At 48.6% G+C, this 26,312-nt stretch overlaps 1 protein-coding gene across 1 annotated transcript in view; it reads right to left on the bottom strand.

The window, feature by feature from the left end:
- The window catches only part of LOC142903146 (receptor tyrosine-protein kinase erbB-4), a 194,598-nt gene that overhangs the window by 13,377 nt on the left and 154,909 nt on the right, over positions 1-26,312 (bottom strand). Inside the window, exons 18-20 of the mRNA XM_076048639.1 lie at positions 21,279-21,401; positions 20,952-21,050; positions 12,289-12,474 (exon numbers count right to left, since the gene is read on the bottom strand). Coding sequence (XP_075904754.1) covers positions 12,289-12,474; positions 20,952-21,050; positions 21,279-21,401 — 408 coding nt within the window. The remainder of the gene's footprint in view (positions 1-12,288; positions 12,475-20,951; positions 21,051-21,278; positions 21,402-26,312) is intronic.

The following is a 26,312-nucleotide window of genomic DNA, read 5'->3' as shown; positions in this document are numbered from 1 at the left end:
CCGCTGATTAAAATAAAGCTCCCCCGCGCAATATTTACAGCCGGCGCCGACGTCGGGAGGAATTAGGAGTCAATGGCCCACGCAGCCCATTAATACGCCTCGACTTAAAGTGACAGGCCAATGAGAGGCGGCCGTCCCGCTGACAGCTGGGGAACGTACAGCAGCGGCTGCAGCAGCCAATTCATTTACAGCCACTCGTGGCGGTAAACAGCGGCAGCGGCAGTCTGGTTTTCCCAGAGCGCCGGTGGGAACTGGAGCAGGATCGGATAATTTGTGATGCAGTTTCCCGGGGGAACCTGTAGGGGGAAACTAATTAAAGGCGCTTTGCTGGCTGCAGTTCCCCCGACACGCCATCAGGAGCAGGAGGAGGGGCCCTGATTGGCTGCAGACGACGAGCGAACAAATAATGTCACTTCCTGTCTGATGCCGCGAGTCTCAATCACGGAGGAAACACTTTTCTGATAAAAACAAAACATTTTTAAACTTTCACTTCCTTCAAATTTCTTTATTTTTTTGGCTGGTTGGTTTGTTTTTCATTTCCTGTTTAAACGTTGTGTCCAAGGTCCTCCAGTCTTTTTCTTGTTTCAATTTGCCTTAAATTTCTTCGGGATAATCATTCGATTGCAGCTTCCCTCATTTACTCTTTCTTTTTCGCTGTGACTTACTTACTCTCACCCACAGCTCTTTCCTTATTGACCCACTTTTATTACCTTACAAAAAAGGAAGAAGAAGAAAAAAAGTCCAGCGCAGCCAAATGACAACATTAGCATTAAAATCTGCCGTAAAATTTTACAGCATGTAAAATTTCTTTTTTTTTATGTTTTCTGCAGGAATTAAAATGCTAATGCTGACAGTGAGGTGGGTGGGTGTTTGGGTGGGGGAGAGGGATCAACAGCAGAGGAAGGCCTGTGATTGGTGGAGAACATCCACTTCAACCTCTTTGTTTAAAGTGCTCTTTTCTACAAGCAGAAAACAAGAAAATATTACATGCAATATAAAAAACACATTTGGAATTGCAAAATTTTCCTGTTTCTGTGTTTTGGGCCAAATGATTTGCAGTTGGATGTAATTCATCTCTGCTGACCCACTGCCACCGCAGTAGTAGTAGTAGTGGTACTAGTAGCACCAGGATCTGGGATCGGAACCAGGTTTTGAAACAACACTCAACTTAAACACTATTTTTTTTCCTTCCTTCCTTCCTTCCTTCCTTATCTCTGCAGCCGGCCAGAAAATTGTTTTCAGAGCCCGAAAAAGTTTTGCCCAAAGAGAACAGGAAGAAAAAGTGAATGGGTGGCGGCTGCTTTGGCCAGAGGATGAAACCGGGCGTGAAGGAGAAGGAGGAGGAGGAGGAGGGCGAGCCGGGCGTCCACAGGAGGCGACCAAGAAAGACACAAATTTTCCATTTGAGGCATTGAAATTATTGGATGGAAACTAATCAGCATCCGTCAGTCTCCACCCCCTTTCCAGAGCCATGTGCTGGCTGTGTGTGTGTGTGTGTGTGTGTGTGTATGGCACAGAGCTCCGCCCCCCCCCGCCATCCACCTGTCAGGGCCGGCCACATGCAATGTGTGCTAACCCCCCCACTCCCACCACCACATCACCCCCTCCCCGCCGTCTGCGTGGTGGGAAACTGGGACGAGGGCGATAAGGAGCGCCGCACAATGGCAGCACCCAGGTGGCGCCGGCTGGTCGTCCGTCATGCAGAGCTGTGTGCAGCTCCACTGATAGGCTGTGGGGGGTTTGGAGAGAGGTCCGAGGCGAGGGGAGGGGGTCCCGGGAGAGCTGGCAGCCTCTGAGGGGCGGGTTTTGTCTGTGTGTGCGTGTGTGTGTGTGAGAGAGATTTAAAAAAATAATAAATAATAACTGCGCCACACGTCACACCACAGGGTGCACTATTTAATCAGGTACGTATCCGGACAGGCGTGTAATGTGTCGGAACTGTACTTGAAAACAGCGGCGCCGGCGTGGAGCCGGATTTCTTCTTTTTCTTTTTTTTTTTTAAAGCGCCGCCGGAGGCAGTGAACTGTGTTCAATCTGCTAGCGGCGGTGGCGATGGTAGTGGTGGTGGAGGGAGGAGGGTGGAGTGTGGGGAGGGAGAGATGGAGGCGGTGGGAGGGGATGCTTAATGAGCAAAGCAGGTGAACGTGACATAATGCAACGCATTTAATAGCGGCTCGACGGCGGTGGCGCTGGGGCCCATTTGCACGCCGCTCGGCTGTTTGCATGGCGTCGGCTCGCAACAAATGCAATCATACATCTAGGTGAGAGTGAGGAGTGTGTGTGTGTGTGTGCGTGTGTGTGTGTGAAAGCGATAAAGGGTATCAGGGAGGAGTGGACCACGGTGAAATTCCCTCTTTGTTGTGCTGACAGTCGCACGGAAAGTTCAGGACGGGAGGTAAAAAACAGCGCCGTTAGCTAACAATGCTAACAGAATCAGGAATGCTAACCTGGCACCTGTGAGGTTTCTGAAAAGCTCTGCTATCCACCCACTGCGTTGTTTGTGAACGATTTATTCAAAATAATATTTTTCTTCATCACTTCCTGAATTGATTTGTCCTCAGATTTTTCTCAGTACAGCTGAGACTCTACAGGTCAGGAGTGGAACTGCCACACGGTTTGGTCTGCAAACAAATCAGGGAACAAACAAGGCGGCCACTGTGCCACCTAGTGTCAATTGTTTTTTTGTTTTTTTGTTTTTTTAATAGTTCTTTTTCTACCTTTGTTCGGTGTTTCACTATGGTTCTGGAAGCTCCAATGACACAACGTCTGTCCATGACAGACAGGTCGACCTGTACCTGGGGCCCGCCCCACCCACTACCACAGTCAAGCCACCCCTTTCCAAGCATTCTCGCTTTCTTACCGTGTGAAGTGAACGGGAGCTCCCTCAGCGCATCCAGGCTAGCCACCAGGTGTTGCTAAACTGTTTGTAGACGTCCCGTTAAGGATTACGTTGCCGAACGTGGTTTCTGGTATCGGCTTGGATCCGCTGGGTGGGTGTCTTCAGGACATTTGTTGGCTTCAACATGAGTAGTGTTCATGTAAAAACGTATTGCTTTCTGGCAGCACAATAGTTACGCATTGCGCTGTTAGCAAGTCAAGTCGGCTAAGGCTAACGTGTCACAACGACCTTGTTCGGTTAGCATTAATTTTTTAGCTGAGCTGAGCGCGGTGTGTCCGCTAACGTGTTGCGACGAGTGCACTCATCCGCTTCTCAGCGAATTTTTCAGTCTCCATTGTATGCCATAATGTCTTCGGCCCCTGCCAAAGGGCATGAGACGAAGGCTGCGGGTTTGCTGTCCTGAGAATGCCCTGCATCGTGTGTCTCGGGAAGGGATCCCCACCCCATGTGCATAGCTTGTATGGGCGTTAAGCACGCACAAGCGTCACTGGCGGATCCCCAATCTTGTCCCCATTGCACCACAATGCCGGAGAAGGTTTTGGAGAGGAGACTGAGGGTTGTGGTAGCCAGTAGTCATGACCCATGTCTGCCTACTGCCTCCACACAGTCTGCAACCACATCCCATCCCCCGCGAGCTACACAGAGCTGGGCGGACATGATGGAAGAGGAGTCCCCCAATATGCCTCCACTCTTTAAGGATATCTTGGGGATGGAGCAGGACATAGAGGAGGCTGACGACGCCAATTCTGACCTGCTTGATGTAAAACGACATGGACAATGTAGAGGATGACTGCACATTCCCTGTCCAACAATCAAGACCCCTTAGCACTTCAGATGCAGTTCCCCCGGTGGATGGTAACTTGTACGAGGTCTGCAAGAGAGCTGCATCTAAACTGAGCATCCAGTAGCCTGCAGCCCTGGATGCTGAAGGTGCTGAGAGGGATCTTTATGACGATAAGAGGCTCCCTCCCGCCCAGCCTTCAGTAAAGCAGCTCCTCCCGGCAGTGCCTGCCTGCATGAAGGAGATGAAGCGTTTCTGGTCCAGTCCATGCAAGCTCCCCACCAAGGGCTACTCTCAGCTGGAAATACACGGGATAGGAGAACTGGGGTTGGCCGGACCCCGAGCGGTGGAGCCGTCAGTGGCCTACCATCTTCACCCTAACCGCCGTTCTCTTTCAGCATCCAGCAGCATTTCCTTACCAACAAAAGCGGAGCGAGTTACTGCCTCCACTTTCCAGAGGATGTATAGGTATGGAGCTCAGACAGTGTGTTCTCTGAACGCAATGACCTTGCTGTCTGCCTACCAAGCCAAGATCCTGGAGGAGATGGGCCGCCAGCTGGACACTGGGTCGCCTAACCCTGCCCTTTGGGATGAGATCTGCGTGGTCAATGACCTCATCCTGCGTTCCTCCAGGGGTGCTGTGCAGGGCAGTGGACGCATTATGGGGCTTGCTGTGAGCACCATGGCTGAACCTCTCAGGGCTGAGTGACACACAGAAGGCGGCCATCATGGATGCCCTACCAAAGGTCTTTTTGGTCCAGCTCTCCAAAAAATGAGAGAGAGAGCAGCGCACTCAGGAAACAGGAGGGTGAGGCCTTTGACCTTTGTCTCCCTAGGAAGCAAAACCCCCGCCCCCCTCAGACTCAGAGGAGTGGTTTTACAGAAGCTGCTGCTGCAGCACGTGGGAGGCCAACGGGCTCTAAACCGTAGAGAAAGACCGGTGGTCAGCAGGCTAATCAACAGCCCCGCTCTGACTGGAAAGTCATGGGGGAAGCATTCTTCTGCCGCTGTAGCAGCAAGAAGATGTGCCCCCAGTCGTGGAGATGGGAAGAGGAAGAACTCTTCCTAACCTCTGCTCCTTTTCCTCCTCCTCCTCTTCCTCCTCCAAAAAGAATAAGGAGCAGGGAGAAGTGCCCCAATGCTCTTGGTTCAAGTTTGCTGACAGTTCTCAATTCAGCAGGAGTTCGCTCTTGGCAAGTTCCAGAGGAAAAAGAGCAGGGGCAAGTGAACCCACAGTGTCACCAAGCACAGTCAGTGTTCAAAATAAAGTGTTCAGCTTTGCAGCCAGGCCAAGAGCCGAGGGCAAAGCACAAAAACAAAAAAATACAACCAGACACCTGTTGTGCTCCCTTGCTGCCAACAGGGGGAGCACAAACCCTTTGGGTGGCAGAGCGCCCAGGAGCGGAGCTGGAAGTGATGTCATCTTTTTTTGGTTTTGTCCACTGTTCTGAAGGGTTACAGACTTCAATTCGCTACGAAACCACCAAAGTTCAACGGAGTGGTATTTTCCATAGCGAACGGAGATGGTGCGCGCGTCTTACAGGGCAAAACAACATTGCTGTTGGAGAAAGACGCGATCAGAGTGGTCCCACCAGAGGAAGTTCACATGGGGTTTTACTCCCGGTATGTCCTCATTCCAAAGAAAGGGGGCTCATCTCTTCGTCCCATATTGGATCTCCGAGTGTTGAACAAGTATCTACGGAAATACACATTCAGAATGTTGACACACAAAGTGCTCTGTCCGATATTCGCCCCCGCAATTGGTTTATTACAATCGATCTGGCCGACGCCTATTTTCACATTGGCATTCACCCTTTGCCCAGGAGGTTTCTCAGATTTACCTATCAAGGCAGGCCGTACGAATACAGAGCTGTCCCGTTCGGGTTATCGTTGGCACCGAGGTTGTTCAGCAAGTGTGTGGAGGCAGCGCTGTCACCGTTGCAGAGCAGCGGCATTTTCGGCGGGATATTCGCTTACATAGACGATTTCCTGATATGTTCCCATTCCCGCGATCAGGCGATCAAAGATTCCACGACGGTTATAAACCACTTAAGGGATCTGGGTTTCAAAATGAACTGGGCGAAAAGCCGAGTGATTCCCGTGCAGTGCACGGAATACGCTCTTGCACCGTGTCACTCTGTCAGAGCGGCGAATAACGTCTTTCACTCAGTGTCTCTCCCAGTTTCAATTGGGGAGAGTGGTGACGTTCAGAATGTGTTTACGTCTGCTTGGCATGATGGCCTCGATTTCAGTCGTGCGATTGGGTCTTTCAACGATGAGGGACTTTCAGCGTTGGGTTGCGGCATTGCGTCTGTGCCCGCGTCGTCACCTCAGTCGCAGAATAACAATGATGTCATCTGCGAAACTGCGAGAGACAAGGCAACTTTGGAAGCGGGCGCACCGCTAGGGGCGGTGTCATCCAGGATCACCATGGCAACCGACGCGTCCTTGTCAGGGTGGGGAGCGACCCTGATGGGCAGGGCTGTGAACGGTACATGGGACATAGACAGTGCTCAGGCTCATATAAATGTATTGGAGTTAGTCAGTGCCCTCCATACATCTCCCTGTCAGATGTAAGGTGTGACGGAGATAGTTCAGCTTCTGGTGGGAGAGCCCTGGCCTCTGCCCATACGCAGGGACCTCCTGTCTCAAGCCAGAGAAGAGATTTACCACCCCAACCCGGACCGACTGATGTTGTGGGCCTGGCCGGTGAGAGGTGGAACCTGAATGCGGCTGGTTTGCTGGAACGGGTCGTAGATACTATTCAGAACTCTAGAGCTTCTTCTACTCGCTCACTTTACACTTGCAAGTGGCAGGTTTCTGAGAAGTGGTGCCGTGTGAGGAACACATTTCCTTTTCATTGTTCAGTGGTTGAACTGTTGTGTTTCTGGCAAGATTTGGTTGATAAAGGGAAGGCTTTTAAACTATAAAGGTGTACTTGGCAGCTATTTCGGCATGTCATGTTGGTTTTGGGGATAAGTCTGCAGGACAGCATCCTCCGGTTAGCCGTTTCATGAAAGGAGCTTGAAGGAAACTTGCGGTATCTAGACCCTTGGTTCCCCTTTGGGATCTGTCAATCGTGTTAGAGGCTTTGTCTCAACACCCATTTGAGTGTTTGGATGGAGTGGGGCCAAAGTTTAACTGTTTTACTGTTGGCTGTAACAACAGCAAAACGGGTTGGTGATATACAGGCGTTATCTATTCGACCCTCTTGCTTGCATTTCTCACCCGGGCTCACTAAGGTGTGATTAAAGCCGAATCCAGCCTTTGTTCCGAAGGTGGTGGAGGCAGCATACAAGTATAGCCAAATTGAATTAAAGGCGTTTCATCCTCCGCCTTTCTCGTCAGAAGAAGAGAGAAGGCTCAACACTTCGTGCCCAGTACGGGCACTACAGGTGTATTTAAATAGGACAGCAGCTTTCAGGAAAGTCGACCAGCTGTTTGTGTCGTGGGCGACTCCTCATAAGGGAAAGCCAGTGTTACGTCAGAGACTCTCTTATTGGATTGTGGAGGCCATTTCCATTGCCTATGGTTGTAGAGGCCTTCAGGCCCCACAAGGCTTAAGGGCTCATTCAACTCAGAGTATGACCACTTCATGGGCTCTGTTCAGGAGAGTCTCAGTCCAGGATATTTGTGAGGCGGCAAGTTGGGCGTCGCCCCACACATTTGTCAGGTTCTATAGAATGGATGTCTCAGGTCCTTCTGTGGCACAGGCAGTGCTTGATACAGCAGTGCCAGAGGTGTAGACGTGAAAAGGAGGTTCACGTCCCTAATTAATAGTGCTTCGGGATGCTCATGCATTCCGGGAGTTGTCTATATCTCCCAGATAGCTTCCAGAACTGGTCAAGCAAGAGCGATTCCCATAGTGAAACACCTCACTCTGTTATCAAAGAACCAGGGAATACATTAAGTAACCCAACGTTTCATATATATATATATATATATATATATATATATATATATATATATATATATATATATATGTATATATATATATATATGTATGTATTCCCCCCGCCCCCCCCCAAAAAAAAAGGTGCTTGTTGGTTTCCCACCAAGCAATGAAGAGTTTGGTGACCATTTTTTTTTTTTAAATGAACTGATCCTTGTGATTCACTACGCTCAAAAAAACTGTGCTCCGCTTGGTACTGCCACCGCTTGACGTCTTCCCTCCGTTTTTAATTACCTCCGCCAAACAGGGAATCACATCAAAAAATAAAATAATAAAATAAAAAGTGAGCCGGGTCCTGCTGCCATGATCTGCTCTCCCTGGAGGGACGGAGAGATCCCTCCAAAATGTCACCAAGCAGGCATTAAAAGCCGGCTTGCTGGAAAATTAACATGTGCAAATGTCAATAATTTTTTATTTATTTTTCCTTTTTTCGAGGGTTCAGCTGCCGCAGCTGGATGAGGTAGGAGCGAGGAGAGCATCCGTCTGATCCGCTTCCACTGCTGTTTAGAGACGGACGAGTCGCGAGTCGTCTGTTTGAGAATTTCGACTCTTTTCGCCATCAGATCCACAATTAGCCGCGAGCAATGCACACACAAAAAAGAAAAATGTGGAAAAAAGGAGAAAAGAAAGGGTGACATTTGCGGCTGTGGGGCGTCGGCGAAGCATCAATTAGCGGCGGTGCCGGCGAGAGCCGATTGCCGAGGACTTTAATGACAGGTTTGAAGCGGCGGCGACGGCAGGCAGGTGAAGAGCACAGCGAGGCGGCGAGCGAGGGAAGAATGGAAGGATGGATGGAAGGAGGTTCCACGCTGTCTTTGTGTCGCTAGCAAACCCCTTCGCCGTGATGTCAGTAATTACACGGATAATTATCGCAGGGGCGGGGGAGTGACAGGGCTGAAGGGGTAGAGGTCGGATGTCCCCCCTGAACCGACGACTCATGAAATGAAGAGAAAAAAAAGGAGATATTGTTCCAGTCGGGGAAAAACACACACACACACACACACACACACACACACACACACACGCACACACACAAAACAAATGTTTGCCTGTTTCTCTTGCAGCATCGTTGACTAACAAACAATATTTATTTCTGAGTTTGTTTTACTTTGGTGGTGGTTCTGACCTGAGCCGATCCTTGAAAAGAATATTAAAAATCAGATTGTCTGGTTAAGTTCTTTCCGGTACAGGGCCAAACTAGTTTGGACCTAAACAGCTGAGTTGGACAGGTGGCGTTCCTCAAGGTCGAATACTCGGCCCCTTTTATCAATTGACATTGATAAAGTCTTCCTGTGTCTTTAAACCGCCACAGTATTTAGCTCTTTATTGAAATTATTCTTAAAATAATGAAAAAATGGATGAAATACAGCTATTTTATAACTTACTGATTATAGTATAATTTCCAGTTTTGGCATGCAGGATTAAAAAGCTTAACAGGCCGCATTTGGGCCCCGGGCTGTAGATTGCCCATGCCTGAGCCATGCAGTGGGACCGAAGACACACAAAGCTGCGGATTACGTTGACGACAACCTGAATTTTTCAGAATTACCAGTAATTAAAATCACGAATAATGAACAAATAAACAATGACTGGAGAAGCGTTTCTGTTCTCAATTATTTAGTTTTTTATTTATTTTTTTATTTCTAGGCTGTGATTCATCCCTGATTGAAATAAAGCATTTAAATAAAGTTTTAAGCTCTAACAGTGACATTTTTCTGGACGGTGGCGGCGGTGGATGATTCATCATCCACCACCGCCACCGTCCCCCCACCCCGACTCTCTGGACCCCCACCGTGTCTAATGAGCCTCGTCTTCAGGTGTCAAGATGAGAAGCGGTGTGTGTGTGTGTGCGTGCGCAAGCAGAGGTGACCGATCCAATCAGGCCGTCCTACCCAGTGGATCTCGCCGCTAAATCCCTCCCCTCACGCATCCTTGAGCACTGCTGATCCTCACAGATAATTAGAAAGACTTCCTGCGACTCCTACGCCGCTCCCCCAATGCCCCCCGTCTCACACACATACACGTTCTGTTGCATCAGCAGTGACACACACACACAGACTGTGTGTGTGTGTGTGTGTGTGTGTGTGTGTGTGGCGATCGCGGTGCATCATCCCTGTCTATTACTGTTTGTGCTGTGGCACCGTGACGCGATTTCCTGATGAGGGTCCCTAATGCGGAAGATGAAGAAGGGGAGATCTTTAGATGGAAACTGAAAAGAAAAAACACAATTTTCCTCCAACAATAAGAGCTTTCCCTCTCTTCTTAACGAGGCTAGAAACACGCAGTTTCGAGAAAAAAACAAACCAACTGCGGCCCTTTGTGATGTCACAAACGGAATCAATAAGGCTCCCGGGTCAGTGGCCACACCACCAGCACCTCTGATACCACCCTCCCCTCCACAACTTCCTTCACGTGGAGGATCTAATGAAGCGTTGGATTACATATGAGGAGTCACATTTTTCTTTACTTCCTCCTCCTCTGAAGAAGCAGCAGTAGTGGCGGCGGCGAAGCTGACGAGTGCTGAGGCAGCACAAAAAAGATAAACATATCCAGCTGCGACGGCATGAAGTCTTCCGTGTCTCCGGGACTGTGTTTGGTTTTCATTTTCCCAAACACACAGCCGGGAGCGGCTGCATATTTAAGGTTCCGGTTGGAGTTTCAGAAGCTCCACACGAGCTTCCCTTTAGAAATAAAAGCACGAAGAAGCCCAGGAGATGATACGGCATGTTTTGTCGTGTTGGTCCACGGATGCAACAAACAATGATCAATAAAAATAAAAAAAAAGAAGCGAGGAACCGTGAAGAAATAGAGGAAGATTGGGGGGAAGTGGGGGGGGGGCAGCAGGGGGAGCTAAAATACACCTGTTGAACACTCAGAGGGGAAGAGAAGGTGAAACTCCTCAAGGAAACAACCCTGACAGACACTTCACAGGACCTAAACTGTTTTTGATTGGTCCTCACACACACACACACACACACACACACACACACACACACACACGCACACACAACTTGTCCGTGTTCTTCAAAGTGTGGTGAGGAACAGAGGGAATATCACTGTTATCGTCCTCCGCCAGGCGAAGAGGATCCTCTTTGGCTGGCGGAGGAACGACGGCGGTCGCTGGGTATCATGGTGCCGGTCGATTGAGGAGTGAAGGAGGTTGTTTACTCATGCACACACACACACACACACACGCGCACACGCACACACGCACACACATTAACACATGCTAACCCAGACAGTAACAACACGAGTGTGTCCTTCCGAGTCACGTGAGTGGAAAACATTTTTGGAGAATGTCTCTTTGGGCAAAGTGGATACAGGACTGAGAGCTCAGCAGTGGCAACCTTGGCGAGGAAGGTGGCCCACCAGAGGGCCTTACTCCAGTAAACAGAGGGGGAGGAGTCAAACAAGGCAAACCAGGTTAGCGGTAAACCCCCCCCCCAAAAAAAGCAAAAAAAAAAGCACTTGCGCAATCACCCAAAATTGCGTTTTCCGCTAGCCTCAGTGGGACGCACTATCAGGTACTGCCCAATAGGTGGAGCCGAGACCACTGCTAGACCATCGACGAGGTGTCAGGTGAAGCTGTGACGGAATACGTTGAATCCATGGTGAAAAGAAACGATCGGTCTGCGATAATTTGCAATCAATCCATCGTCACCTCGCTCAGGGACCGATCAATCGCAATCATCATCTCTCTGCTTGGGCGCCGCTGCCGCTGCTGCGGCAGCCGCCAGCTCCTCAGGAACTCTACCTGTGGACATGTTGAACACACAGGCAGTTGCAACGGCGGTGGAGGAGGAGCAAGAGGAAACAGACACTTCCTGCCACGTGAAATCGAATCCAATTTCGCCATTAAGTACCCGCTTAAGTAACAGCGGTCCGGGAGCTCATCCATCACAGCCCGGGGGGGAGGGAGTGGAGGGCAGGGCAGGGGCAGGACGAGCAAGCGGCCAAAGGGTTAAAGACATCCGCTGCGAATTTACCCTCGCCTCTCTATCCCCTCCCCCGATGGAATCCGAGCTCTCATCAGCGGCCGGGTTAGTGTGGGATCGGGAGCCTTTAACTACGACTGATGGACGGATCAATTCCCCAGAGACGGGAGATAACGGGACTCCACGGAAATCAGACCTTTTCAAACGAGGTGCAAGACGCTTTTACACAGCACGTTAGATTATTTGATTCTTTTTGGAAGAATTTGGTCGAATTTGGATTTAATGATTAAGCTTTAGCCTGCGAATGTAAAGCCTGATGTGTTTCCCCTGGGTTCAAGCTAGCTTTTTCAAGTTGTGAGGGAACGACTAGTTTGTTAGACTGCTGCTCACCTAATGTGATTCTTTAAAAAAAAAATGGTCAAACATTTGTGACAGACAAAACTGCAGAATCTATTAAAAAAAACACAACAAAAAGCTGAATATACACTAAAATATAACAAAGTGACCACTAACTAAGTGTTAACTGTCTTTCCTTAGGTCCCTGATAGGCTGAGACCAGTTGACACTAACTCCACCCCTCTGCAAATTCATTCAAACAACCCAAAATCAAAATATTCATCAAAGCAAACAAAAATAACTCCCTCAAAAAAACCCAGCATGTCCGGCATTCACCTCTGGGGGGCGCCCCAAAAACCCCAAACCCCACGAGAGTGCCACCTACCTTGGCGATCTGCACACACCAGTTGAGCAGCAGCTGCGAGCCGATGTTGTCCTTGTGCTCGTGCACGTAGTCCAGCAGGCAGCCGTGGGGCATCAGCTGGGTGACCAGCTGGATGGTGGGACTCAGGCACACCCCCAGCAGCCGCACCAGGTGGGGGTGCTCCATGCTGGCCATGATCAGGGCCTCCTGGGGCAGACGGAGACAGCACTAAGAGGAGCGCTTGATGGTGGTTGCAAAAATAACAAATTGTGCATTGCAGCCTCCTGCTAAAACTGATGCGTTGCTTTTTTTGCTGGACCTTTCATGCGTTTATTTATTTTTCATTCTTTCTATGGCAGCTGCAATGTTTTTTGTTCTATCTAGGATGCTCAAGTCACTGCCTGGTTTGCATGCACCGATGTTCAGAATCCACCAGGGGGCCCGATGCTGCTGTAGTAGTAGTAGTGTTTTTTCTTCTCTTCGTGTGATCTCATCTTTTAGTTCCGGCCGTAAACTTTTACGACCGTCAGACGGAGCTGCTTGATGACTTTTAAATACTACAGCACCCACTCGTGGGTGCTGTAGTACTGTAGTACTGTTCGCCTCACCACAACTACCAAAAGTGAGAGAGAGAGAGAGAGAGAGAGAGAGAGAGAGAGAGAGAGAGAGAGAGAGAGAGAGAGAGAGAGAGAGAGACAGGGTTGCCATTGAGAGACCAATTAGAAAGTATGCATTTGTGCATAATCAACAGCTGTGAAAAGAAAATAATATGAGCGCAATAATCGGTGGTGGCTCAGATTGCGGAGGAGTTTTAAATTTTTAGATTTCAAGATTTTTTTCCGTTTGACTTGTAACTCCACCCGAGAAAAAATTCACACCACAAAAACTGGGAGATACTTGAACGAAGAAAGGTTTTGAAAAACCTAACCTCGTGTTTGGTCACGCAAGTGATTTTCTTTAAATATTAATATTAAAAAATATTATATTTTGATATTAATATTTTAATATTACAAATGTGTCAGTGGCTTCAAATCTCCACCAGAGGAATCAATTCAATAAACAGGAACATTGACGTGCAGCCTGGTCTGTTACAGGGCCAGTTCACCATAAACTATGATTTCCCTAACAGGCTACGGTGACCTTTTGGTTGGAATCCGCACAACCATTCTGGAGTTTAACAGTCTTCACAAAATACCCACAGTGGGTGTTTTGTCCAGTAACTCTTCTTCTTCTTCTTTTTCTTCTTCTTCTTCTTCTTCTTCTGAGCGGAAGGAGCGTGAGAGGGAGAGAGAAAATTGGAAGCGATTGCGCTACCTATAACCTTTTCTATTCTTTACACTTTGGTGGTTGTTTTTGTGTATTTGTGTAGTTTATTTTAGTATGAGTTAGTTTAGTTTTAGTGTTTGTTTTGTCGTGTTTTGCGGCCAGACGCCGTCTGGTCGGGAGGAGGAGACCAGGTGCGCCGTCATGGCGGCTGCAGGGTTCTCCTCCCTGTCGAGGAAGCACGGCATCAAGCTAGGTGCCGGCTCCTCATGCAACGTAGAGGAAGTAGCTTTAGCCGTCGGGGAGCGGATCGGACACAGCTCAGTCAAGTCGGCAGCCCGAATGAACCGAGCTGTGGTCCTATTTTTAGAGAGGGTGGAGCAGGTAAAGTTGCTGGTGGAGACCGGGGTGACGTGACAGGTCCAGTCGGCGGTGCGGCAGTCGCGGCTGCGGCAGCTCGGAGCGGAAAGCCCGTCCCCGCTCCGCGACGGAGAAACTCCGGAGATACAGGGGGGACTGCTGGCCCGAGTAGGGACGAGGGAGCGAAGGAGCAGGAGGTGGGTGAGAACAAAGGTGGAGGTGTCGAGGAGATGGAAGAGGGTGAGTTGGGAGAGACAGGTGAGTCAGGGAGTCAGGGAGGGGAGACGGGTGAGGTTGCTGGTGGAGGGGGTTGCTGGTGGAGGGATCAGGTGGGGGGTTAGAAGTAGGTGAGGTGGAGGAATCAGGGAAGGTAGCGGAGCTGGGTGCGGGTGTGGTGAGGGAGACAAGTGAGGTGAATGAATCAGGTGAGGTGAGGGAAAATGGTGGGGTGTTGGAAGCAGATGAGGTAAGGGAGACAGGTGAGGTGGAGGAATCAGGGAAGGTAGCAGAGTTGGGTGCGGGTGTGGTGGGAGAGATAGGTGAGGTGAGGGAAACGGGTGAGGTGGAAGAATCAGGTGAGGGAAAAAGAAAAGAAAAATATCCTTCAGAGGACATGATAGTGGGTGGAGGTGTGTTTGAAGCACTGGGTGGTGTGGATGAGAAAACTGGTGGTGGGTCTTCTTGTGTGACTGAAAAAACTGATGGTCTGGGTGAAACACCAGAATGGAAAACTGCTGCGTCTCAGAGCCGCAGCAAAAGGAAACAGACAGTGTCAAATGAGGGGGGAGGGAAAACTGGTAGACTGGGGGCTGGAGCTGCTGCTGAAGACAGCAGTGACAGTGAGGGCGCCATATCTGACTGCAGCGAATTGTCGCTCTCTCAAATAGTTTTAACAACACCTCTAGCTAATAGAGAAAAACATTTTTATTCACCAAAGATGATAAAAAGTTTTTTTGCAAAAAACAAAAGGAGTTAAAAACCTGAACATTGACATGCACTTTCCTGACAAAGTCACCTTTTTTCTGTTTGCCAAACATGTAATAAAAAACAAAACTTCATCAGATTTAACTGAGCAAGAAACCTTCAGGTTAAAAAAGCACCTTATACGAGTCCGAAAAGAAATTCATTTTTAAAATGATGACAGGGATTTTATTTTTATCTGTGTTTTTATTTTTTAATTTTTAAGCTTTTTATTTTTTAATCCCAAACATGGAGGTTTTAAAAATTGGAACGCTCAATGTGAATGGAGACAGAGAACCAAAAAAGAGGGCACTTGTGTTGGACACAGCAAGAAGAAAGCACTTGGACACTTTATTTCTTCAAGAGGTCCACAGTGACCCAAGTATTGAGGGGTGCTGGGAGAAGGAGTGGGAGGGCAGGGTGTTTTTAAGCCACAACACCACAGCAAGTGGAGGAGTGGGCATCCTCCTCTCCAAGAGGTTCTCCCCATCCTCAGTGGAGGTAGAGCAGGTGGTGAAGGGGAGATGCTTGCTGGTCAAAGCCAAGCTCCACAGTTTTAATCTGGTTTTATGAACATGTATGCACCAAACAATGGAGCAGAGAGGAAGAGGTTCTTAGAAATTGTTAATAATAAATTAAACAGCTGCGGCTCGGAGGATTATTTAATTTTGGGCGGGGATTTTAATTGTACTGAAGATGAGTTTTTAGACCGCAACCACACAGAGCCACATCCAGCTTCCCAGCACACTCTGAAACAGCTGGTCTACTCCCATGACCTGGTGGATGTGTGGAGGAGGACCAGGTGTCAGGTGGGACACCTGGTCCCACCTGACACCTGGTCGGCGTCATTTTAATGTTTAAAAGATTGTAGGATTGTGCCATCAGTGTTTTCTGATCACTCTCTGGTTTTATGTGATGTCATACTCAAAAATATTTTACCAAAGAGCGCCTACTGGCATTTTAATTCTGCTTTGATTTTAGATAAAGGTTTTAAAGGAGTTTTAACATTTTTCTGGTGTGGTTTTAAAAATCAAATATCTGATTTTAGTAGTCTTAGCCAGTGGTGGGACCATGGAAAAGTACAAATTAAACTACTTTGTCAGCAGTACACTCTCAATGTCACACAGTATACATGTAGATCAATCAAAGACCTGGAGAGTGAAATAGTGGAATTAGAAGCGCTTGGCTATTCTACAGGAAATCGAGGACACATTGAAGTCCTCAACTCCAAAAGATGGCCTTAGCCAGCCTGCTGGACTCAAGGGTACAGGGGGCGCTGGTCCGGTCCCGGATCCAGAACATCTCGGAGATGGATGCTCCCTCTGGCTACTTCTTCGGCCTGGAGAAGAAGAACGGACAGCACAAGGCCATCCACTGCCTGCTGACGGACACCGGGCAGGAGCTGACCGAGCCCCAGGAGATCAGAGCCACACAGTTCTTCTCACAGCTTTACTCGTTGGAGTATGAGGAAGACGTTGAACTGGAGGAAGACTTTCTCAGAGCTCTACCGCAGGTGTCGGCTGACATCAATGCACAGCTGGACCGCCCTCTACAGCTGGAGGAATTAACGGCTGCCCTGAAGGGCATGCAGGGACGGAGATCCCCGGGGATCGACGGACTCACCGTTGAATTTTATAAAGAGTACTGGGACATTCTAGGAGCTGACCTGCTCCAGGTTCTGAACCAAAGCTTGGACAGCGGTTCCCTCCCTCTCTCCTGTCGAAGAGCAGTGGTGACTCTCCTTCCTAAAAAAGGACAACTGCAGGAGATTAAGAACTGGCGCCCGGTGTCCCTTCTCTGCGTGGACTATAAAATACTGTCCAAAACGTTGGCCTCCAGGCTGGGAAGAGCCATGGAGCAGGTCATCCCCCGGGACCAGACCTACTGTGTACCCGGCAGGTCCATGGTAGACAACTGGACTTATGGTTAGAATCCAAGAAAAAGTAATAGATTTTTTTTGGGATGAAAAGCATTGGGTGCCACAGGGGGTGCAGTTTTTACAGAGAGAGGAGGGGGGACAGGGCCTCATCCACCTGGCCAGCAGGACTGCAGCTTTCAGGCTGCAGTTTCTCCAACGCTTCCTGACTGGTCCAACAAACCTGGTGTGGAGGGGTGTGGCCAGATGCATCTTCAGAGAGGTGAGTCAACTGGGACTGGATACTGCTCTGTTTTTAATAGATTCCAATTTTTTAAAGTTAAATGGGATTCCTCCTTTTTATCAAAGTGTTTTTAAAGTATGGGCCTTTTTTTAGAAGCAGCAAAGAAAAAAACACCTCCGATTCTCTGCTCTGGCTTTTAAAAGAACCGCTGATTCATGGAGCCAGATTAGACATTTCCAGTGGTGCGACGCCCGGGCTGACGGCTGCTCTGCTCAGGACAAAAACCGTGGACTTGCAGCGCCTGGTCCGAGCGGCAGGACCGACCCTTGGCGACCACCAGACTGTGGGACGTGTGCTGGGCCTCCAGTCCACCAGGATGACATAGAGACTGCTCCAGCTGTGGAGGGAGAGACTATCCCCTAAGTCTCATCGTGCAGCTGGAGTCAGGCACAGAGCCAGACGCCACAGAACCCTTCCCGGCTTTAAAAATCACCCCTCGCCTTGAGACCGAAGGCCCTCTACTGAAGACCACATCCCTTCGGTCCACTAAAAAGAAGGACCTCTACAAAGTGTGCGTCCAAGTTTTTAATCACAAGACTCTGGGAAAAGGACAACGTGTACTTGGAGTAAAAGACTGGACGGTACACCTCACTGGAGGGTCCTGTACAAGCCGCCTCTGAAGAAAAGAACAGGAGATCTTCAGTGGCGGATCCTGCATGGGGCCATTGCCTCCAACACTTTTATTTCCATCATTAACCCCGCTGTGTCCAACCAGTGCCCCTTCTGCAACTCCAGCGAAACGTTTTTTCACATTTTTATTGATTGTTTTAGACTCACTGCATTTTTTATTGTTTTAACAAATGTTTTTAGTTCTTTTAATCAGAATTTTACAATCACAAATTCTATTTATGGTACGGGCTACAGCAAAAAAACAAAGAAATGTGGCAACTTTTAAATTTTATTATTGGAGAAGGGAAAATGGCAATTTACATCTCAAGGAGAAATAAAATAGAATGTCTCGGTAGTGATGATGCAACAATGGTGTGGCGCCGTAACCTGCGTTCCCGAATCTACCTCGAGTTTTCTATTTTTAAAATGACCTTGATGCTTTCAAAAACACTTTGTGCTATTTTAAACAATGAGTTATTTTTTTCTGATGCACTCAAAGATTGAATGTTTCTTTTTTTTTTTGGCTTTTGATTTGTGTTTGTGTTTTATTTTTATTTGTCTATTTATGTATTTATTTAATGTATTTATTTTATTTCTTTTTTTTTTGAATGGTTTGTATCTTTTGGCTTGGTTTTGATTTTGTGTTTATTGTTCATTATTATATATTTTTTTAATCATTTATTTATGTTAGGAAAAGGTGCATAATTTTTTAGTCTGTATTTTGTAAATAAATGTGATTGTAAAAATCAAAATCTTCTTCTTCTTCTTCTTCTACCTTCCTCTTCCTCTTCCTCTTCCTCTTCTTCTTCTTCTTCTTCTTCTTCTTCTTCTTCTTCTTCTTCTTCACTTGACTGTGAAACTTCAGGATGGTGTTGCGGGTTAGAAAACGTCACTGGAGATTTTTGAACGGTGGAACCACTTCCTGTAAAACAGGGGTGAGGAAAGGGGTGTAAGACTGCCCCCCCCTCGCCCTCCGACAGACGTCAAGTCACGGCGGGGTTAGCTAAAAAAAAAAAAAAAAAAAAAAAAAAAATCCTGCAGCAGCGACAACGACCATCTTCAAAGCTGCACAAACACATCTCAGGCTCATCAATATTTCAGCACTGCACTGTAAATGTTGGCTAATCAACGGTTGCATGTTTAATGCAGAGCCGCTGCGTAATGAGCCTCTTCTGTTTAAAAAAAAAACAAAAAAAAAAAACCCTCAACGTCCTTCTCCGTCTTCTTCTTCTTCGCTCTTGGCGAGCGGCAGGTGACAGTTGGGAGTCGGAGGAGGAGAAGAAGAAGAAGAAACACTTCAGCCCTGCTGGAGGACGAATGGGCGACCAATGAGACGCCTCTTCAGCCTCATTCAGGTGGGAGGGTTTGGGGGGGAATAAGGGAGGCGAGCAGGTGCGAGTGAATCCGTCCTCAACGGTACGAGGAGCAGAAGGAGGGGGCGGAGCCAGAGCGACTGCTACGCTACTTCATGGTAAAACCAGCTGAAACTGAGGAAGCTGCACCAGGTCGGCCTCAGAAACGTCATTGTGGTGCTGATTGTGCGACGCTGTTGTTGATCAGCAACAAGAACAGTAGAAAAATGATATAAGTTTCCACCTTACACCAAAGGCATTGAAGCGGTCGCAGCAACCCAGCTGGCTGTGAACGTGGCTCGACAGGACCAAGGTGGCAGGAAGTAGAACAGTGCGGGAGGAAGTCAGTGTGTGTGTGTGTGTGTGTGTGTGTGTGTGTGTGTGTGTGTGTTACAGCGAGGAGAATAAAGTGTTTTTGTTCTCACTCTCTGATCCCCGAAAGAGCCGCCGGTCGTAAACTGTGTCGAGCTAAACTCTTGTTCTTCGCTTCCTGCTCCCGGTGCAAATGTTCAGAGAACTCCCGCCGTGTGTGTGTGTGTGTGTGTGTGTGTGTGTGTGTGTGTGTGCGTGTGTGTGTGTGTGTGTGCGTGTGTGTGCGTGTGTGTGCGTGTGTGTGTGTGTGTGTGTGTGTGTGTGTGTGCGTGTGTGTGCGTGTGTGTGCGTGTGTGTGTGTGTGTGTGCGTGCTGGTTTCTCTCTCATCTCCCTGAGCGCTGACCTCCATTACTGCCGGCTGACCCTCCGTTCCTATCAAGTCTCACTCGCACAAAAACGCACACACTCACACACACATACACGGGCGTGCTGTCAGAGATGTGTGTTTGCATCAAAACACGCAAAATTAGAGGCGTCAGAATTTTGCAAGTCGCATAATGAACTGCTGCGCTGTATTTGTGGAAAAAAATACACGCATTCACGCACGCATGCACGCACGCACGCACATACACACTCACTCACACTCTGCGGCTTGGACATGAGAGGCCCGGCGCCCCCCTGGGGAGCCTTTTGGTAAAGTGCACGGCTGCCTGTTCCATCTGTGTGTGTGTGTGTGTGTGTGTGTGTCTCTGCGCGCGTGTTTTTTGGAGTGTATTGGCAGCCGCCGGCCCTCCAGTGGACAGTTTCCCAGTGGCGAGGCGTGAGTCTGCCTTTAGATTGCTGTTTAACAAAGCGGCAGACAGCGAATATTGGCTCTGGACGGAGCGGGACGCCCCCGCTGAGGGGGGAGAGAGAAAGAGAGAGAGGGGAGTGGCGAGGGAGAGAGAGGAGGGGGGGCTCGGCGGCAGCGGCCCCACCTGCCAGCACCCGGCGCCAGGGACACGTCAAGCGGAAGAGGAGTTGTGTGTTTCCTGCCGCGGTAAGACTCTCATTCTCAACCATCCCTCGCTGATGTCACAAAGAGACCTCACCCTGTTTAGTGACCATCCGGCCCCTATCCCATAAGAATAGCATCAGTTCTAGCAGGAGGCTGCAAAAAGAGAGCTAAACGTGCTGCCAGTTTGGTTCTGTTAGAAACTAAAGAGGTGAAAAACTGGAATCTAGTGAAATGATGGACTGTGCACAAACACAGGGCTAATAACCATGCTGTTTATATTTACATAGGATTTTTTTTTTTTCTGGGCTAATTAATAGTGTCGTTCAGCTCCACTGGAGTCCAGCATGTAAAATAAAAAAAGAAAGTTTAAGGGTTTTTTAATGCACCGCTTCATGCATGAGGAGGAGGAGAAGGTATCATAAAGACAAGCTCCTCCCCTCTCCTCCACCTCCTCCTCCACCTCCTCTTCTTGTTTCACCGCCGGCCCTGAATTCCAATAATGGCCGGCCTCATAAACAGGCAGCAGCTATTTTAATAGAGGCTGGCTCAATACGAGACCATTTACTGTCTGAAGTGGAAGATCTTCAGTCCCAGGGGGAGGATGGAAGGATGGAGGTGGGAGGAGCTTCTCGCCAGACCAGGAAGTGGCAGCAGCCAGTGCCGATACTCACGTCCATGAACTCCACGTTGGCCTTGGGACCCGTGGCCTCGATGAGGATCTTGATGGCCACGGGGATCTTCACCGTCTCACCCTCAGGGACCCAGATACCCTGAGCAACAACAACAACACCAACAAAAAGTAAAAGAAGAGCCGACCAGGACACGCCCCCATTAGTGGCCCTCCACCAATCGGCGTCTCTGTTGCTGTGGAGATCGACTCACGGCTGCTGCTTTGATTTAGGGATGTTGATGCAGATGGTCAGGGTGCTGTGAATAAATAACACAGACACACAGACACACACACACACACAAACACAGACACACGTGCAAATGCACACCTTGTAGACGGTCCCGAAGGCGCCCGAGCCCAGGATCTTCACCCTCTTCAGCTCCGTCTCTTTCAGGATCCTGAGCTGAGCCTGGTTGGGGGCCGTTCCACTGGGGGTGAGTGGCTCCACCAGCTGGTGGGAGGCGGAAAAACACACACACACACAGCGATTCACCTTGTTGAATCGACCTGAAGTCATCCACAAACGTCCGGGACAGACCCAGAAGTACATAAAAAGAAAAAACCCAAAACAAAAACCTGCCTATCAGACTTGGTATCATTGGTGGTGCAGCCAGAGGAGGCTGCTGATTGGCTCGCTCTGACTCTGACCGTCCGACTGAGAACAACTCAGAGATTCTTTTTCTTCAAGACTGTGAGGGCCAGTGAGTCGCCCTCTGGTTGGCCCACAATGTGTGTGTATGTGTGTGTATGCCTCAGTTGTGCGCCCTTCGTGTCAAAACACTTCACACCTCTTTGGTCACACGAGTCGGAAGCCGAAAAGAAGGCAACCAGACGGGCCAGAAATCATCTGCTGTCCCTCCCTGATAGTCCTGACGCTGGTTTTTTTTATCTGCGGCACCTTTATGGGAGGCAAATAATTTAGGTGTGTGTGTGTGTGTGTGTGTGTGTGAATGTGTGTGAGTTGCCGCCGCCAAAGCTGGCAGCATCCAAAGCAGCAGCAGCGGCAGCAGCAGAAGCCCACACACTGAACAACCCCGTCTGGTGTCAGCTGCTATCATGGCCGGCAGAGAGACACAAAAAAAGGAAGAAAAAAAAGTCGCAGCCCACCAGATGTGCACACAGAAAACAATTCCAATTCAAGGTTATGGCGAGTGTGTGTATGAGTGTGTGTGTGTGTGTTAGTGTGTGTGTGTGCGCGCGCGCGCGCGCCAGGGACAGCTGACACTGAGCAGCAGCTGGACCAGGACGTCCAGCTCGAGCTTGTGAGCAACAGACACACACACACACACACACACACACACACACACACACACACACACACACACACACACACACAAACACGCGCGCGCACACGGCCACTCGCGCTCCTCGCAAATATTGACAACACATGCAGATTTGTCGCTCATAACACAATCAAACGCACACCGAGCACATATCGAATTGTATGACACACACACACTCGCACACACACAGGTGGGGGGGAAAGTCAATGCGGCTGATCAATACGCGTCTTAACGAGGCCCCTCATTGGCTGCGGTTTATCAGCAGCATAATCACCCGGCGCGGCCGCCGCCATCAAACAAAATAATGAGACGGTAGATCAGCGCGGCCGCCCGCTAAATGTGACACATAAAAAACCATCAGCACAAAAAAGGAGGGGGAGGGGGGTTAGGGGGGCGGCTAGCGTTCCGAGAGGGAAAGAGGAGGAGGGGGGAGGTGGGGAGAGAGGAGGAGGAGGGAGGGGTGACATTGCCTGCAGCTTGGCGGTGACACGCCGGGTTTTAATGGGCGGTGTTGGCGAGTGTGGCCGGGGCTAACTGGCGGGAAGTGAGTTAGCGGAGGCATAAATATCGGAGGGGAGGGGGTGAAGGGGGTGAGTGGGGGAGGGAGGGAGGGAGGCAGGGGGGCGGGGAGGTGAGTGATGGTGTAATACGGCCCCAGACATCGGAAAAACCTTCATCTCCGCTGCCCGTTAAGCCAATTGTGGCCCTCCAGAAAAAAACTCATTTTCCTTTTTGAAAAGGTGGGAAAAGACAATGGAAAGAAAGAAATAAAAAAGAAAGAAAGGGCCCGAACGATCCACCCCTTCCCCCCCAGAGCTAGCATCCTTCTGACGGATTCTCAGTTTGTTAAGAATTAACTCCTCCCCTTCCCCGACTCTGAGTGGGAAATGCGGAACCGCAGAATCTCAATCAACTTTAAATTTTGAATCATTTTTCTATTCTAAAGAACAGCGGAAGAACCCTTCAAGCTGTGAATTTAGTGTTTAGCAATTGAGCAAACGTAAAGGGTGAAAAACACAATGCAATAATAAAGAAAAACCACAAAATAAAATAAAATAAAATAAAAACACTTTTTAGCAGCAATTAAATTCACTCTCGCTTCGTCAGGTCACTTTTTTTTAGGCCAAGGGAACCCGCTCATCATCATCATCATCATCAACCCCAACTAACCAAAATTCTCCAAACTCTTTGAAAATTCTCTCTCCGAGTATTTCCCCCCTTCAGAAGGCTGGGGTGAAAAAAAGAAAAAGAAACCCTGAATCAGCTGGGGGGAGAGAGTTCTCAGGGAGGAAAGAAAAATGAAATAAAAGGAGCACCGGAAGAGGAAGATATTGCATTAATAAGGCTTTTTTTTTTTTTGCAGAGTTTTAATAATTAAGCGTGTGGACAGAGTCTCAGCTCTGCTTTAGGTAAACAACTTCCCCCACGGCTGAAATATTGACGGCAAAAAATCTAAATCAGGACGCATCAGTTTTAAATAGACGCAAATTTTCCTCCATCCTCTTAAAAAGAAACGACAAAGATCCAAATTTTCCACTCCTGCATGTTATTGACTCTGATCTTTTGGGAGAATGATAGTGCTCGCAGGGGAAACAGCTCCCTCTGCTGGCCCGGCATGTGAGGCCTTTTGCCTGCCAGAGGACAGCAAGCTAAACACCGGGCTAAAGGGAGCTAGCTGAATAGCATCTGTACGTTGATGTGGTGGCAGGCGAATGCAGTTGTGTTGACCAGTACCGGGACATGTGGGGGTGCTGTATCAACTGCACAGTGGACATTCATGAGGGATGCTGGGAGTGGGTGGGGCTCTGAGAGTGGGAGGAGTTACGGCAGCGTGAGAGTGGTTGTGTTTCTGGAAGTGGGAGGGTCTGGGAGTGGCCGATTCTGAGAGCGGCTGGGGATCTGGGAGTTCTGGAAGTGGGAGAGGTTCTGGGAGTGGGAGGGGTTCTTGGTTTGGGAGGGTTTCTGGGAGTTCTGGGAGTGGATGGTTCTGAGAGTGGGTGGGGTTCTGGGAGTTCTGACAATTGTGGGAGTGGGAGGGGTTATGGGAATGTGAGGGGTTGTGGGAGTAGATGGTTCCGGGAGTCCTGGGATAGGGACGGGTTCTGGGAGTTCTGATGTGGGATTCTGGTAGTGGGCGAGGTTCTGGGAGTTCTGACAATTGTGGGAGTGGGAGGGGTTATGGGAAAGGGAGGGGTTGTGGGAGTAGATGGTTCTGGGAGTCCTGGGATAGGGACGGGTTCGGGGAGTTCTGGGGGACCCCGTCGCGGCAGTGAGCAGCAGATGGCGCCGGGCTCGAGCTGTTATTGCTTCACGAGCAGCGGTCCGGACCGACCGGCTGACGACAGCAGAGGAGAGTTGTGTTAAATAAGACGCACAAAATCTACTCGCTTCTCTTCACACACACACACACACACACAGACACAGACACACACACACAATTTATTTAGCGGCTAATAAACGCGGCTCGCTGTTTGCCAATTGAGCTTCCTGTGCGCCGTGGTAGCAGCGGTGCTGAGGATTTGGAGGTTTCATTGGACAAATAAGCGGCGTGTGGGAGCCTCAGGCTGGAATACATTGACGGGATTATTGTTGGATTGAATTAGTAAACAAGGCTCCCCCAGTGGAGAAAAAGCGTCTCTACGGGGGGTCCTGCCTAATGCACCACCGCTCATAGGAGGCGCTGTTTGTTTTTGCTGCGTGCGTGAGTCCGTGCGTGCATGTGTGTGTGTGTGTGACTGAAAGCAGGTGAGGAGAAGCAGATCTTTAAATATCAGCACTGCTCGTGTGTGTGTGTGTGTGGTTGTGTGTGTGTGTGTGTGTGTGTGTGTGTGTGCGTGCGTGCACGGAAAACAGTTTTTCAGTATCAGTGACTCACGTCTCACATTAAGTTTGATCCCACGTCACCAGTTTTTTTTTTCTACTCTCGTCCTAGTGAGTCACACAAATGAGCCAAGAGAGAAAAGTGTCACCAGTTGGATTGAGAAACGTTCCGTTGTTTTCCGACAGCCAAAATTTAGTGAAAAAAATCAACAAAAAAAGGCACAATTTTTTTTTGAAACAAAGCTTCCAAATTCTGGCTTCTGCTGCAGGAGCTGTACAGCGGCTGCAGTGCTGAAACGCTCCAGCTGAAGATTGGAACGACTCACTCCTTTATTCATATATCATGCCTTGTGCCCCCACATCCCATTTTTTTTTTTTTAAAGAAAACATTGAAGCATTTTCATGGGAAAAAAAAAAAAGTTTAATCATTGCTGCTCTTTGGGTTCCAGCTGCAGTTAAAAAAAAAAAAAAAAAAAAAACTCAAAACAAACCCCAAAAACCCAACAGAGGAAAAGGAAAAATTAAAGGCAAACAAACGAACAAACGAGTGTTCCATTTGATTTGAGCCGCGTAAATCCCAGCTTTTATTCATTTATGTGGCTCGTGATGGTCGACTCGGGCGCATCCGGCAGCCGCATTTCATTAGCCGCCAGAGTCGAGTTTTCTCTCTCTGTCTCTTTCAGCCGCGGCGCTTTAAAAATAAATTCCCATCCAGGAGGCTGAATGTGTGAATTTGAGAAGAGCGGCTCAGAACACTTTGAGAATCCTCCGCAGGTATTCAAAGATAATGCCTCGTCCCCCCTCTCCTGCTGTTTCCAACAACCGAGAGGTGAATGTGTTATTTTTATCATTTGGGCCGACAAAAAAATAGTTGCTTCTTTTTTATCTCTAAATCCAATTTTTTTTTCATGAATCCCAGCGTCTGCATAATCAGAGGTGTTTTGCAGGATCAGCTGCTGCATTTTGATGCCGGCCCTCATTTAATAAGGCAGATCAGAGTTGAAACTCTCTCCTTAAATCGGTGGCTATGAGCGTCTGGGTTGAAAGAAATCATAAAGGTTTTATTATTTATATATATATATATATATATATATATATACATATATATATATATATATATATATATATATATATATATATATATATACATATATATGTATTTTCTTGTTTTTTTCAGGCACACTCCTTTTATTTTTCATCCCATTTCGTCACAAACGCCCCGTCCGCTTCGTCCTTCCCCAACCTCTCCCCATTCTATT

This window comes from Nelusetta ayraudi, unplaced genomic scaffold, assembly GCF_046127955.1.
Source record: "Nelusetta ayraudi isolate G7.1 ecotype Tasmania unplaced genomic scaffold, CSIRO-AGI_Nayr_v1 ptg000106l, whole genome shotgun sequence".
In the NCBI taxonomy this organism is placed as follows: Eukaryota; Metazoa; Chordata; class Actinopteri; order Tetraodontiformes; family Monacanthidae; genus Nelusetta; species Nelusetta ayraudi.
Note: the sequence above shows the minus strand (reverse complement) of the source record. Positions and strands in the feature narration are given on the sequence as shown.